Source organism: Zalophus californianus, chromosome 5 (genome assembly GCF_009762305.2).
Source record: "Zalophus californianus isolate mZalCal1 chromosome 5, mZalCal1.pri.v2, whole genome shotgun sequence".
Lineage (NCBI taxonomy): Eukaryota > Metazoa > Chordata > Mammalia > Carnivora > Otariidae > Zalophus > Zalophus californianus.
In genome coordinates, this window is record NC_045599.1 from 38,586,300 (window position 1) to 38,600,586 (window position 14,287).

A 14,287-nucleotide genomic window follows, 5' to 3' on the forward strand; every position below is an offset into this window, starting at 1 on the left:
GTTAACAGTTCTTCCTGGTTAAGGCCCAGTTACCCTGAAGCCAAGAAAAGGAACGTGGTTTGAGTAAGGATGGTTTAGATGTATATTCTTCTTGTAGTCACTCTCTCTTTCCAGTGCCTTATATCAATAACCTCTCTTAGATAAATTGACATCTCTTTCTCCTCCTGCGAAGATAAAACTGAGAGAAAAGCCAATCTTTGTGAAGTATCCATTTTAACATCCACCTTAACTAAGGTTAACTATTTAATATTATTAGCCTTATTCTCTACTATCCCAAGAACAGTATCTAATAGATGGTAATGGGCTCAATACATATTTGTTGGATGAATTTTGAATGAACCACATGGTTAATATTTCAGTGTTTGCTAGCGAGATATTTAAGTGAAGGTTATAGTTGTGGACTTCGTGGTCAAACACACACGCATCAAGGCTGGGCCTTTCCACTCATTAGTTTCATGATCTCTCTGGGATGCAATTTTCTCATCTGTGAATATTGTTTACTATACAGGGGGACTGTGATGATGAGAAGCAACAATACATTGAAATATTTAGCACAGGGCCAGCACAGAGTATGTACTCAACAACTGTGGCTAGGATTATTATTTACAATGCCTGACTCTTAGGCTCCCGGAATCTGAACTCCCAAAAGGCTGGATCGATATAAATGGATATAACTTTTCAAACTTTTGTGATAAAAGCAATTCCTGTTCCATTTCTATCACACTATTATTAACTTCTTTCCTAGCCTTAGGCCTAATCACATCACTTACATTTCTCTTTTTTTAATTTGTCATTTTTGGGTAACACCTCATCTATGTAGTAGGAAGAAGTGAAGGAAACGTGGATAAGCATAAAGAAAGGGAGGAGGAGAGAAGGAAGAGGCAACAGTTGGATATGGGAAAGCTCTGGGCTTGCTAAGATTGCAAATTGCAAATTCTGCTCCATCTGCAGATATGTGTGATTCTGGGTAAACCACTCAGTCTCTGGCCTTTTTCCCTCATTTGCAATGTTGGGGAGAAGGTGTCAGTGAAGGGAGTTCATTAGATGATTTCTAAGTGCATTTTGCTTTTATTACTCCGTGTAAGGGGTCCACAAACTGCAGCCGGCAAGCCAACCCTGGTTGGCACCTGCTTCTGTTTCTCCGCAAGGTAACAATGGCTTTTGCACTTTTAAATGATTTTTTAGAAAATCAAGAAAATATGTTGTGAGATTTGAAAAGTATCTAAAATTGAAAATCTTATGTAAGTTTTATGCACAGTCTTAATCATTTGTTTACATATTACCTATGGCCAGTTTCATGCCAAGAAGGCAGAGTTGGATGAGTGCCAGGGACCTCCCAGCCCACAAAACCAAAGATATTTACTATTTAGCCCTTTTAAGAAAACGTTTGCTTTTTCCTGCTCTATGTGTAGATAGCATACCTGCTTATTTTAGGCTGACCCATCTCTATTATAGGAGGGGTGTGCTCATCAGGTATTTTTAAAAATGTTATTATTGTAAAGCATAATCCCATAAACTGTTCAGCTTTCTAAGAGGAGAGACTGTTTTGCTCACCTTTGGAATCCAAGTGCTAGTGCCTTACATAGTGCTGGCATATAGCAGGTGCTCAGTGTTGAATAAGCATTGTAAGACCAGTGCCAAGCTAGTAATTTCAAAACTTCAAAAGGAATTTCGCATGCAGTACAAACTAAGTTGCCTATTTTGGTAATTCCTATGAAAAAACTTATTTTTTAAAAACTTTTTTTGCTGACCAAAATTCTTCCTGAAAAACAAAAACAAAACCCTGCTGAATTTTAGATATCTAGTGAAAAGAGAATTTTAAAAAAAATACTAGAATCGTTCTTCTTCCTAAATAAAGCATATATTAAAAATATTGCTAAAACCGGAATGGCCTCAGCCTTCTACAACTGTGCGCCACGTTTTAAAAATGACGATTATTGGAGTCCAAGGCATGGTTGTCAGAAACATTCTACGTAACTTAAGCATAGCGGCAAGAAATACAAGCATGTGTGCTGAGCAAAATGATTGTGTAAGGAAAAAAAGTAAAATTTTGCATTCTGTGTAATGTGTCGAACGTGAACGTATTGCACGTTGTGTTGCAGATTTACTACAGCTGAGTCATTTCGGGACACAAGTGTGTTTCCAAGAAAAAAACGAGGGCAAGGAACCAGGATGAGGGGCTCGCCGGGTTCCCCCAGGCACTCCCAGCAGCAGACACCGGTACTCCGCGGCGGGCGGCGGCGTGGTCAAAAAAGGAGCCGCGGCCCCTTTAAGAGGCACAGCACCTTCTCCAAGATACCATCTTGCACCAGGAGTTCACGTAAGCTCTCCACCTACCTTGCTATATCCCTCCTCCTTAACTGGGTACGGCCGGCCGGCGGGGCGAGCGAGCCTTTTCATTGGCTTTGCGCGCACGGCCCTCTTACTTCTACTGGTTCTTGCGCCCGCCACTCGGTGCTATCTCCCGCCCACCTGAGCCGTCGGGCTAGGTTGAGTGAGGGCTCTTGGGTTAGTTCCTGTTAGGCCCCGGCCGGGGGAGTAGGTTGAAGTCTCCTAAGATGCCCGGTGGGCTGGGGCACCGGGAGCTGTGAAGAGGTCGTGAGGAGGCGGCGAGGGGAGATCCGCGGCAGGCCTGAACAGGAGCGGCGGCCGAGCCCGCCTTCCCTGCACCATGCTCATAGAGGATGTGGATGCCCTCAAGTCCTGGCTGGCCAAGTTACTAGAGCCGATGTGAGTGAGCCAGGCTGGGCCAGGGCCGGCGAACGTGGGCGTTGGGGGCCCGCGGGGGCGTGGGGGGAGGGGAGGCAGCCTGGGGGAGGGCGGAGCGGAGGGGCCGCGGTCGGGAGGTCCCGGCGCCGTCTTCTCTGTAGTACTATCACCATTGTGGGGGGGGCGGTGGCGGGGGGGAGCGAGAGCCAGGGGCGTAGAGGCGGTGTGGCTGTGGGACCGGAGTGGGGGGTGGGGGGCGGCAAGGACAGCGAGGGCTTTTTAAATATAAATATTGGGGTGCTGGAAGGGGTAGTAGGAATAGTGAGGGAATTTAAAATTTTGGTATTTGAGAACTGCGAGAGATCGCAAGGCTATCGAGGGATTTTTAAATGTGAATATTGGGATCTCGAAGGGTGTAGCAGGATGTCGAGGGCTTTATTAACCAATATTAGTACGGGACTAAAAGATCCAGAAGCGGAGTATCGAGGGCCTTTTAAAAACGTGAGGGCAGAAAAGAATAGTTGGGACATTGAGGGCTTTATAGCGATTATTGATGAGCTCTAAGGGTTCAAGAATTTTGAAGGATTTGAGAAACATGGGGTAGTTGAAAGGGATATGTGGGCATTGAAGTGTTTTTGGGAATTACTGGAAAGCTGTTAAATATGATAAGGATATGAAGGGATTTTAAAATATTATCCAGGAGTTAGTGCTAGGAGGACTAATAACTTCTAAATACCATTAAGGGTTGGAAAAAATAGGGGTTTAAAATTTTAAGGGTTGAAAGGGCTACCCTGGTATTTAGTATTATTGGAGGGTATTTGAAAGGGTTGTATAACTGAAGCATGTAAGCATTTTTAGTTATAGCTGTTGAAAGAATAAAAGGGTAGCAGAAAGAATAAGAGTTTTGTAAATATTGTTGAAGGATTGTGAGGGCAACTGAGGATATTGAGGTGTAGGATTTTTGTTGAGCTAAAAAAAGAATGAGAAGGGCTTGTTTTTTAAAAATATTTCGGTAGTATTAGCTGTAGAAATATTGGGATGCTTCAAAGGGATAGCAGAGGTACCAGCTTTGTTTGCTTGTTTTATAACCATTTTAAGAGGGTAGGATTGTTTTGTGTTTATTTGGGATACTGGGGTATGTAGTTTCTGAGATCTCCCATACAGGGAAGAGAGGGAATGGTGAAGGCAGGATTGGGAGAGAGATGATATCTAACTCTCCTGGGAAAGAAGGCATGGAAAGGGAAGGGAAGGGATCATTTCCTGCCCTCTCCTCATTTCTACTGCTTAGTTATTCTATTAGAGGTGAGGACTTACTGACTGAAGGAAACGGGGTAGAAGAGGAAGAGGTGGGCAGGCTATGCTTCATTAGATTAGATCGTTTTAGTGAAAAAAACTGAGTTTTTCAGAGGTGGAAATAAGGGATAGTTTGGAAGGCATGGAGGTATGGTAAAGTTGGGGCTCTTGGGAGACAGGTACTTCCCCGATTATCTATTTCCTGGTTCTCCTGAGAAATCTTGTTAACTAAGTCTTTTTGTTGTTGTTCTGCTACTTGATTTCTTGGATGTTAACACCTAGGAAGAGAGTCACCTGTAGTCCGATGTGTTAGCCTTTTGAAGGTAGGCCGGTTAAAGGAGACAGCATTAGGGGAGTTTTGATGTCTGAAGTGCTATTTACATTCTGAGGATGAGGAGTATGTGAGTAGAATACAGGTATGAATGAAGGTACACTAGGACTTTTCGTTTTATATTGATGATCTACTTGAAAGTTTTGTAGAAGAGTATGGGTCTCTTGAGTGTGCATCATACTTTTTCTACAGTATAGTTTTGGAACACAGCAATGGAGATGGATTGTGACAAAAGTGGGAAATAAAAGAAATAGATTTAGTGAAAATGATCGTATATAGAACAGGCTAAAAAAAAGAAAAAGGTCAATGTTTAAAAATTCTTTACCTTCATGTTATTTAACATAAACCCTTATGTGTGTGTGCGCAACAATTTTGCATACAGGCTCTGAGTTTGTTTATTGGTAGAGATCCTTCTAAAAGAGTTAAATATGTGTGTCTTTGATAGAAGGTGACAAGTTGTAACCTTATAGTTAATTGCCCTTCTTTTGTAAGCTCCCTAAAATGTTTTATTCTGGGTAGTGGTTTTTGTTTTTTTCTTTGCTTCTTAAAGATTTTATTTATTTATTTGACAGAGAGATACAGTGAGAGAGAGAACACAAGCAAGGGGAGTGAGAGAAGGAGAAGCAGGCTTCCCACTGAGCAGAGAGCCCCATGCAGGGCTTGATCCCAGGACCCTGGGAGGCAGACGCTTAATGACTGAGCCACCCAGGCGCCCCTTTTCTTTTTTCTTTTTTTTTTTAAGATTTTATTTATTTGAGAGAGAGCGTGCGCACTAGTGAGGTGAGGGACAGAGGGTGAGGGAGAAGGAGACTCCCCGCTGAGCAGGGAGCCTGATTACAGGCTCTGTCCCTGGACCCTGGGATCATGACCTGAGCTGAAGGGAGCTGCTAACCGGCTGAGCCACCCAGGCACCGCTGGTTTTTTTCTTAATGTGGAAATTTAGTTTGGGTAGGAACTTACTAAACCTCCCAATAGTGTTTTCTCTTGGCTTTTTTTGGCTATTTATACTGATAAGTTTGTAGATATTCTGTAATTTTCATGGGTAAAAAGTATCTTTAAAGTGATTGAATTTGGTTTCCCCATTTGTTTTGAGTTACATGTTCAACTGAAAGCACACATCATGCTTTAAAAAAAAATTCGTTACCTTTTTAGGGTTAAAAAGAGCAAAAAAAATCACTTTAAACTTTAATAATATAGGTGGCTTTCCTAGAAGTACAAAATAAAAGTACTAATTTTCAACTCATATAACTAATGGTTTTGGATGGAAGTGGTAATAAGAAGTAACAAATGCAAAAAAAAGGAAAATAGCAAATGCCAATATCATACATATTTTCATTCTTTTTTTTTTTTAAGATTTTATTTATTATTTGAGAGAGAGAGCAAGATTGAGAGAATGAGTAGAAGGAGGGGCAGAGGGAGAAGCAGACTCCCTGCTCAGCGGTGTGGGACTCGATCCCAGGATCCTGGGATCAGGACCCGAGCTGAAGGCAGACGTTTAACTGACTGAGCCACCCAGGCGCCCACATATTTTCATTCTTAGTATGTTGTCATGGGAGATTATTTTTTGTTTGTTTAGATACCCTAAAATGTAATAGATGATATACTAAAATGGATTGTATTTGTAAATTTACTTTTTGCATATTCGAGATTGAAGAAAATTTTCATGGCAGATTGGCATGTTGTTACAACATAGCATTTCAGAGCAGTTGTTAGGTTTTCAGATAATGGAGTTGCAGTGGATATGTTGGATTCATCCTATCCCTGCGTGTGATCCACTGATGCGTGTTTTATTTAGCTTAATTTACAGTTAACTAAATTTATAAAAGATTTTTAAGCATGTTGCATCTTGTCAGTGGTGAAACAAAGGCATGCGGGGTTATTTCTGAACCAAGCCAGTTTACATGTAATTACTCCCTGTAGACAAATTAGAAATATATGCTGGTAGAGCTTATCTGTTACTTTCCATTCCACTTCTTTTGTAGATGTGGGACCTATCATTTTTACTAGAGGAAAGACAGAAGGAGGGTTCCTGGAGGAAATGACTCCTTTAACTGGTTGGGAAAAACCTAGTACCATTTTTGTTGGCAGTGCAGTTAAGGGAGAGAAACTGTCGTAGTCAAGAAGTTTATATCTCTTTTCTTACTGCTACATGAACAGACTGAACTCACAAGTCTTGTTTGAGGTCTTTATCTTCCTTCACTTCCAAAATATCCTAGATATCTTAGTCATAGAAACTATGTAGGGATTATGCGCAATTGGGAGATGTCATGGTTTCTTTCTATCAGAAATAACTTCTCATTTTTCAGTATGTGAGCCCTTTAAGAGTAAAGTCTAAGTAAATCTAGGGGATATATTTATCACTGAAGAAATTAAAAGTTTAGAAAAAGTTCAGGCAAGCACTTTTCAATAACAAACATGCATTTCTACCCAAAAACGTTCTTTAATGGGAAATGTTTTAAGTTATTTATACTAGATATATTAAATATATATAAACATATATAATTCAAGGCTGCTCGTTTGGTTTACTATAAAAATTTGTCTTGGCATATGTTTTAAAAAGAGTGATGGGTTTGTAATACTTTTTGGACACTTGCATCTGTCTATTGTAGTAAAACATCATTATGTGAATCGGGCATTTAGTTTCCAGTTTTGTCTCTATGTCTGATTTGCTGTGTGACTTCGGAGAAATTCTCTAAATTTTCTCTGAACAGTTAATCATATTAGCCTTCTACCTACCTCACAGATATGAATATTAATGTGCAGACTATAAAAAGGGCCTGTGTACCTTAGAATCATTAAATATAAATGAAATTTTATGGTTTTTGAAATATGAAAATGTATTAAACTGTTTTTGCAAAAAATTTTACTTACTAATGTTAAGCTCTACTGTCACTTACAAAATAATAATCTAATGCATGCCAGAGCTAGAGTCTCACTGCTGGCCCTGTAGGTAGGACTGGGAATTGCTAGGGAAAGCCATGGCCATTATGTGCACTTCTATGAATTCAGTCCATATCAAAGTCTTTTTAAGTGCACTAGGAGATTGAATATGTTTTTATCTCTGAGTATGATGGATAAGGCAGCAATAAGCTTCACAGACTGAGATCATTTTATTGACTCAGTTGGTGGTGGAGGGGTTATACTTAGGTTGAACTCTAGAGTTTACATGCTACCATAGCTTTGCAATCCTTATCACATTAAATTCTGATTAGTAATGTCTGGGGCTGCTCAAATGGGAGGAAAAGTTGTCACCTAGCAGCTATGAGACCTGACCTCTCAGATAAATAAACTACAAAGGTGAAATGAGTATTTTGGAGGTGTGTTCTTAAGACTGAGAAGTTCTGATAATGTGGTTAGTGGCTTCAAAGACTTAGTATGCCTCTAAACTGCTGTGGGACTTGTTTAAGGAGACTGTTAACTGTTTCACAGAAAGGACTTATTTTGACCAGAAGACTTCTTGGCAAGTTTTAGTATACTAAGTTAAGGACATATTTGTTCTTATGTCCTTGGGTCTACCTCCTAAATACATCTGACTTCATTCTTCCTGGCCCAACTGCTATAGGCTAGAAGCCAGAAGTTGCTTTTATAGCTCTATGTTTCCTATCACTGCTTTGTCTGATCTTCTCACGGGGTTATTACTTACTTTGTTGTTAAATTTTTTTTAACCATTTGTTATTTTGTACTATAATTATTTGTTTTCATTTTCATCCCTTGGCCACTAGACTGCAGGGCAAGGTCTGTTTTGCTCAGAGTAATTCCATTACCAAGCAAGATGCTTGGCATTTAGTGAACAGCCAGTAAACGTTTAAATGAATCAGTGTCCTTATATGTATATGTAGGTTGGTTGACAATTTGAAACGTAAGTTTTTTTTTAAGACTTTATTTATTTGACAGAGAGAGAGCAGGAGCAGGGGGAGCGGCAGGCAGTGGGAGAAGCAGGCTTCCTGCTGAGCAGGGGGCCCGCTGCAGGCTAGATCCCATCAGGACTTGGGCTGAAGGCAGACGCTTAACCGACTGAGCCACCCAGGCACCCCTAGATTTTTCTTTTTTACTAGTCTGATTTTTAGGTTATACTTAGGTGGTGACTACTGCTCTGTGAGCCATAGTCCAAGTGTCAAAATGGTGTTTGCATATGATAGATGTATGTGTGTATATGTTTTTTACTCCAAATAAATCTAGGAGTATTTTCATCTGTTCATGAAAGCCTCTAATTAAGGGGAAGATGAAAGCTTTTGTTTGAAAAGTAGAAGTGCCATTATTTCTCTTTCTTTAATATCTGTTAACAGGTTCTTAGAACTTAGTAGTTATTCACATTAACAATTTGAAAACGTCAACTCCAATATTACTTATTTTTCTTTTATTTCTTTTTTTTTTTTTAAGATTTTGTTTTAAGTAATGCCAACACCCAACGTGGGGCTTCAACTTAAAACTCCGAGATCGAGAGTTGCTCTACCAACTGAGCCAGCTGGGCACCCCCCACCTCCCTTTACTTGTTTTTCCAATATTGTTTTATCAAAGGAATAATCTGAACCCAGATCTCAGAGGCAGACTTTTTGTTTTTATATTTACTTTTTGTCTTATAAAGTAAAAATAAAAGTACTATTACAGAAAATGCAGAAAGAAAAAATAAAATTACTTGTGTTTGTTTATTTCTAGTTTCTCTTGTGTATATGAACTTCCATGTAGCTATAATCAGAATCAGATTTAAATTTTTTATCTGTAATTCTCCATTTGACCTTACATCAGAAACATTTTTCATATTTATGTATTGTTTTTATAACCATCACTTTGGGTGCCTAATATTTCATAAACATTTAACAATGAGAATGGTTATGTTGACTTTTTTTTCTTTTCTGCTAAAAATAATGCTGTTTTCAGGGGTGCCTGGGTGGCTAGTCAGTTAAGTGTCTGCCTTCTGCTCAGGTCATGATCCCCAGGGTCCTGGGATTGAGCCCTACCGGCTCCTTGCTCAGCGGGGAGTCTGCTTCTCCCTCTGCCCCTCCCCCCACTCAGGCGCATGCTGTCTCTCTCACTTTCTCTCAAGTAAGTAAAATCTTTTTTAAGATTTTATTTATTTATTTGACAGAGAGAGACACAGTGAGAGAGGGAACACATTACACCAAGGTAGAACTTAAAATTGAGCCCATATTCAAGAACATGTAGATTTTTCTGAAAGTGGAAAAGGTTTAAGTAGTGTTGGTTTTTTTCTAAAACAAGTAGACTTTGATAATTTTTAAGTAGTGTTTCTTGGCTTGGGGCCTAAGGTAAGGAAAGACCTTTATTTACTGTTTGGTCTTGGGATTGGGTATATGTCTGAAATCTGTAAAGCTGATATAGCAGCATAGCAGATGTGTCATATACCTGCAGTGGAGATTTCATTAAGGAGGAAAAAGACAAATTTGAGGTTTTACAGATAAGACATTTTTAAGGCAATATTTCTATTAACGTCCCCTGATGAAAATTCATTCTAGTTGATTTTTATTTTTTAAATAAAATATAGATAATTGAAAGATGTTCTTAGGACATTATTATGCAAGATGTGAATTTTAAGGAGTCCTCATATTTCTAATTTCCATTAAACTTATGGAAATTTCTTTTGTTTGTTCTTTCTTTTCATTGGAAGGTAACTACTGGTTGAGCCATGGAATGCATTGTCATGTGGATTTACAGTAGGAAAGTGTATGTGGTATAAAATAGATTTTACTCTGTGGAATTGTAGCTGAGTTTTAATTCTACAGGTGTGCTTTCTGCCTGATCTTGAGTGGATCACTTCATTTGTCTTTACATATTTACAAATTTAGTTATCTATAAAATGAATAATAACTCACTGATTGTGCTGTTAAGGCCTTTTAAAGACTATATGAGAATAGTAATTTTAGATGACTATTACTATGTTTTCTAATCTTTTTGTTATAATAGAAGCCCCTTTCTGTCTAGAAATGTGTGTATTTACCGTAGCCGTGGATCCAAAATCTTAAAATCTTTTTCATTCCCAAATACTCTTATTCCTACAGTTATGTAAGATGAATTTCCATAAGCTTTGGTCACAAATAAATAGCTAAAAGACTTTAAATACTCTGGGGTAAGAGAAGTAAGAAGTGGTCCTGTATTTGTCTTGTAAATTATCAAGGATCTTACTCACGCTCAGTTTTTTGGGACACACTTCTGGAAGTTTGGTTGGGCTACTGTTCGCATTGGTGCCATAGCTATTGCAGTATTAGAATTGTCAGTTTTTAAAGATTATATAGTAGGGGGTGATGAAAGAATAAATAAGAACAATCATAAAGGTATAGAAAATTACAGCATAAAACTCCCCAGTGTATTTAAGTTTCACCATTCAATTGGTGTGACTTATTATTTCAGACTGGCAGTTTCCTTCATAGTGTGCTTAAATGTAAATGGTCCCATTCCTTTGGCTGTAAACATGCTTTTTGTATTTGGTACAGAATTCTAAATATCAGTTATTAACAATCAGTTCACTCATACTGCACAAATTTTTTAAAATCTGTGACCACTCTTTTTTCTTGGTGTCTAGTTTTTTTTTTGCTCTTTTACCTTCTTGTAACTATTCATCATGAGGCTTAACACATCACATCAAAATATGTTTCGTCAGGAGCAACCTTACTCTGCATTTGTTTTTCAGAGTCTGAACACTAAGTACATGTATAAGGTAGCTGGGTTTGTTTAACTCCCCTCATTTATCCAGTAATCTGAATGTTGTGCTTCCTTCACACAAGAAACCTCATATTACCCAGCTTTCTACCTATTGGGTCATGAGACTCCTTAAAGGTTCTCCTAACAGCAGAAAAAATGAGATTGCCTCTTTCTACCATTCTTATTTATTTTTATTTTTAAAGATGTTATTCATTTATTAGAGCATGAGAGAGAGAGTGCGAGTGAGCATCAGTGGGGGAAAGGGCAAAGAGAGGAAGAAGCAGGTTCCCCACTGAGCAGGGAGCCCAATGAGGGGCCCATTCCCAGGACCAGGGGATCATGTGACCTGAGCCAAAGGCAGATGCTTAACCAACTCAGCCACCCAGGCACCCCTGCCATTCTTTTTTTTTTAAAATCCTTTTCTTTCTCTGTTTAAAATATCTTCCTTGGGGCGCCTGGGTGGCTCAGTTGCTTAAGCGACTGCCTTCGGCTCAGGTCATGATCCTGGAGTCCCGGGATGGAGTCCCGCATCGGGCTCCCTGCTCAGCGGGGGGTCTGCTTCTCCCTCTGACCCTCTTCCCTCTCGTGCTCTCTCTCTCTCATTCTCTCTCTCTCTCAAATAAAATCTTTAAAAAAAATAAAATTAAAAAAATATATATCTTCCTTATCCAGGATCTGAACTTTTCTACATAAAGATAGAAATGTGATAGATTTTTTTTTTTACCCTCTTCCATTTGAATGTTACATCCATTAGAACTATACTGATTAAATACCTTACTGTTTTCAGGAGTGAGATTAAATCTCTGTACACATTTCTGTTTTAAGGGATTTATGGATTAGCCAAAGTGGGCATGGCCTGTGTAACATTTTTGAACCTACTATATATATTCATTTTATTACTTATTATTAGTATTTTTTAGATTGAGTAGTTGACATACAGTGTTAGTTTCACATATACAACAGTGATTTGATTTATACATTGTATGGTGGTCACCACAATAAGTCAAATTACAATCTGTCACCATACAAAGTTATTAGAATATTATTGACTGTATTCCCTATGCTATACATTACATCCCCATGTCTTGCCTATTTTATAACTGGAAGATTGTATCTCTTAATTCCCCTCACGTATTTCATCCATCCCCCCCCAACTCCCTTTCCTTCTGGCAGCCATCAGTTTGCTTTCTGTATCTATGAGCATTTCTGTTTTGTTTTGTTTTTTAGATTCTACATTTAAGTGAAATCATATGGTATTTGTCTTTCCCTGATTTAGCACACTTAGCATATACCTTATAGGTCCATCCATGCTGCTGTAAATGGCAAGATTTCATTCTTTTTTATGGCTGAGTAATAATACATTATATATATCATGTCGTCTTTATCTTCTTAATTCCTTTATCTATCAGTGGATTTTTTGGTTGCTTCCATATCTTGGCTATTGTAAATTATGCTATGATGAACATAGGGTGCATATGTTTTTCTGAATTAGTGTTTTCATTTTCTTCAGGTAAATACCTAGAAGTGGAATTACTGTATCATGTGATAGTTCTATTTTTTAATTTTTTGAAGAACCTCTATACTGTTCTCCATAGCAGTGCATGAGGGTTCCCTTTTCCCTACATCCTCCCCAACAGTTGTTATTTCTTGTCTTTTTTTTTTTTTGAGATTTTATTTTTAAGTAATTTCTACACCCAACATGGGGCTTGAACTCAAAATCCCGAGATTAAGAGTCACATGCTGTACCCACTGAGCCCACCAGGTGCCCCTCTTGTCTTTTTGAGAATAGCCATTTGACAGGTATGAGGTGATATCTCATTGTGTTTTTGATTTGCATTTTCCTGGTGGCTAGTGATGTCAATCGTCTTTTTAAATGCCTGTTGGCCAAAAATATCTATTCAGGTCCTCTGCCAATTTTTTCTTTTTTTCTTCTTTTTAAATTTTTTCTTTGTTTAATTGAAGTATAGTTGACAGGTTTTGTTTTTTAGGCCCTCTACTCATTTTTTGGTCAGATTGCTTTTCTTATATTGATCTGTATATCCATTTTAAAATTTAGCAATTGGGTTTACCAAGGTTATCTGTTCGAAAATGTAATTTACATTTTTTTTACCTAAGAAAAATCCTGGCTTTCTTTTGAATTGCATGTTTTTATTAATATGTAGTTCCTCATCTTGCCGACTTACACTCTTTCCTAGTGCACTTTGACCCTAACTTAAGTACAACTTATTTTATTAGCTCTTGAGTTTTGTTTTGTTTTGTTTTTAAATGTTTTGTTTATTTATTTGACAGACACAGCAAGAGAGGGAACACAAGCAGGGGGAGCGGGAGAGGGAGAAGCAGGCTTCCTGCTGAGCAGGACTTCTCGGTGCGGGACTCGATCCCAGAACCCTGGGATCATGACCTGAGCTGAAGGCAGACGCTTAACGACTGAGCCACCCAGGCGCCCTATTAGCTCTGAGTTTTGTAAGATTGACAGTCATTGAAATTTGCTCCCTTGGATTTGGTGCATAAATGTGCATTGATGTTCAAAGAATTAGCCTTTCCCACAGCAATATTGGCAATAAAAAAATTATATTTTATTGAATTATAAACTTTAAAAATATAGACTAGAAGGAAGTAAAGGTGCTGATGCTTCATTTTTTTTTATAAAATTTGCTTTATTTACTTAAAAAATATATTTTTCCCATATATATATGTATGTATATTTAGTGTACAAAAGCTTTCTGTTTCTTATAGTGTAGATAAAATATTGGGCCTGAAGATTGCTGCATGTCAGGAGTTGACATGTGCTGCCCTGGCATAGCTGATTTTGAATGTCGAAAGACAGGTGACTGGGGCGCTTGGGTGGTCTGCCTTTGGCTCAGTCTATGATCCCGGAGTCCTGGGATCGAGCCCCACATTGGGCTCCCTGCTCAGCGAGGAGCCTGCTTCTATCTCTCCCTCTGCTGCTGCTCCTGCATGTGCTTCTTCGCTCTTGTTCACTCTCAGATAAATAAATAAATAAATAAAATCTTAAAAAACAACCACCACCACCAAAAGACAGGTTACTACTGACTAGAAAGAAAAGAGAAGTAGATAGAGGTTGTCCCTGCTGCCCTTCTGCCACTTGTCTTCTTTCTCTTGTAGGTGCCAGATTTTTTCTTTCCTGCTTATAACTGCTAGAGTGTTTGTTAGTAATATTTAAGGTGTCAACCTTCTTGTGTTCTTATTTTTTAAAGAGATCCTTAAGATACTGAGAAGGTTATCAGTGAACTTGATCGCTATTTTTAGATGCTGGTGCCTGGGGTTATAAGGTATGGG

General features: G+C 38.6%; 1 protein-coding gene across 4 annotated transcripts in view; it reads left to right on the forward strand.

Annotated features, from left to right (window-relative positions):
* Window positions 1-2,488: 2,488 nt before the first annotated feature.
* Window positions 2,489-14,287, forward strand: part of RBM27 (RNA binding motif protein 27) — a 72,256-nt gene continuing 60,457 nt past the window's right edge. For 2 of the 4 annotated variants that reach the window (XM_027605719.2, XM_027605721.2), the window contains exon 1: window positions 2,489-2,730. In XM_027605719.2, the coding sequence (XP_027461520.1) occupies window positions 2,672-2,730 (59 nt within the window). In that variant the 5' untranslated portion in view covers window positions 2,489-2,671. The remainder of the gene's footprint in view (window positions 2,731-14,287) is intronic. The other 2 variants (XM_027605720.2, XM_027605723.2) reach the window with 1 other exon arrangement.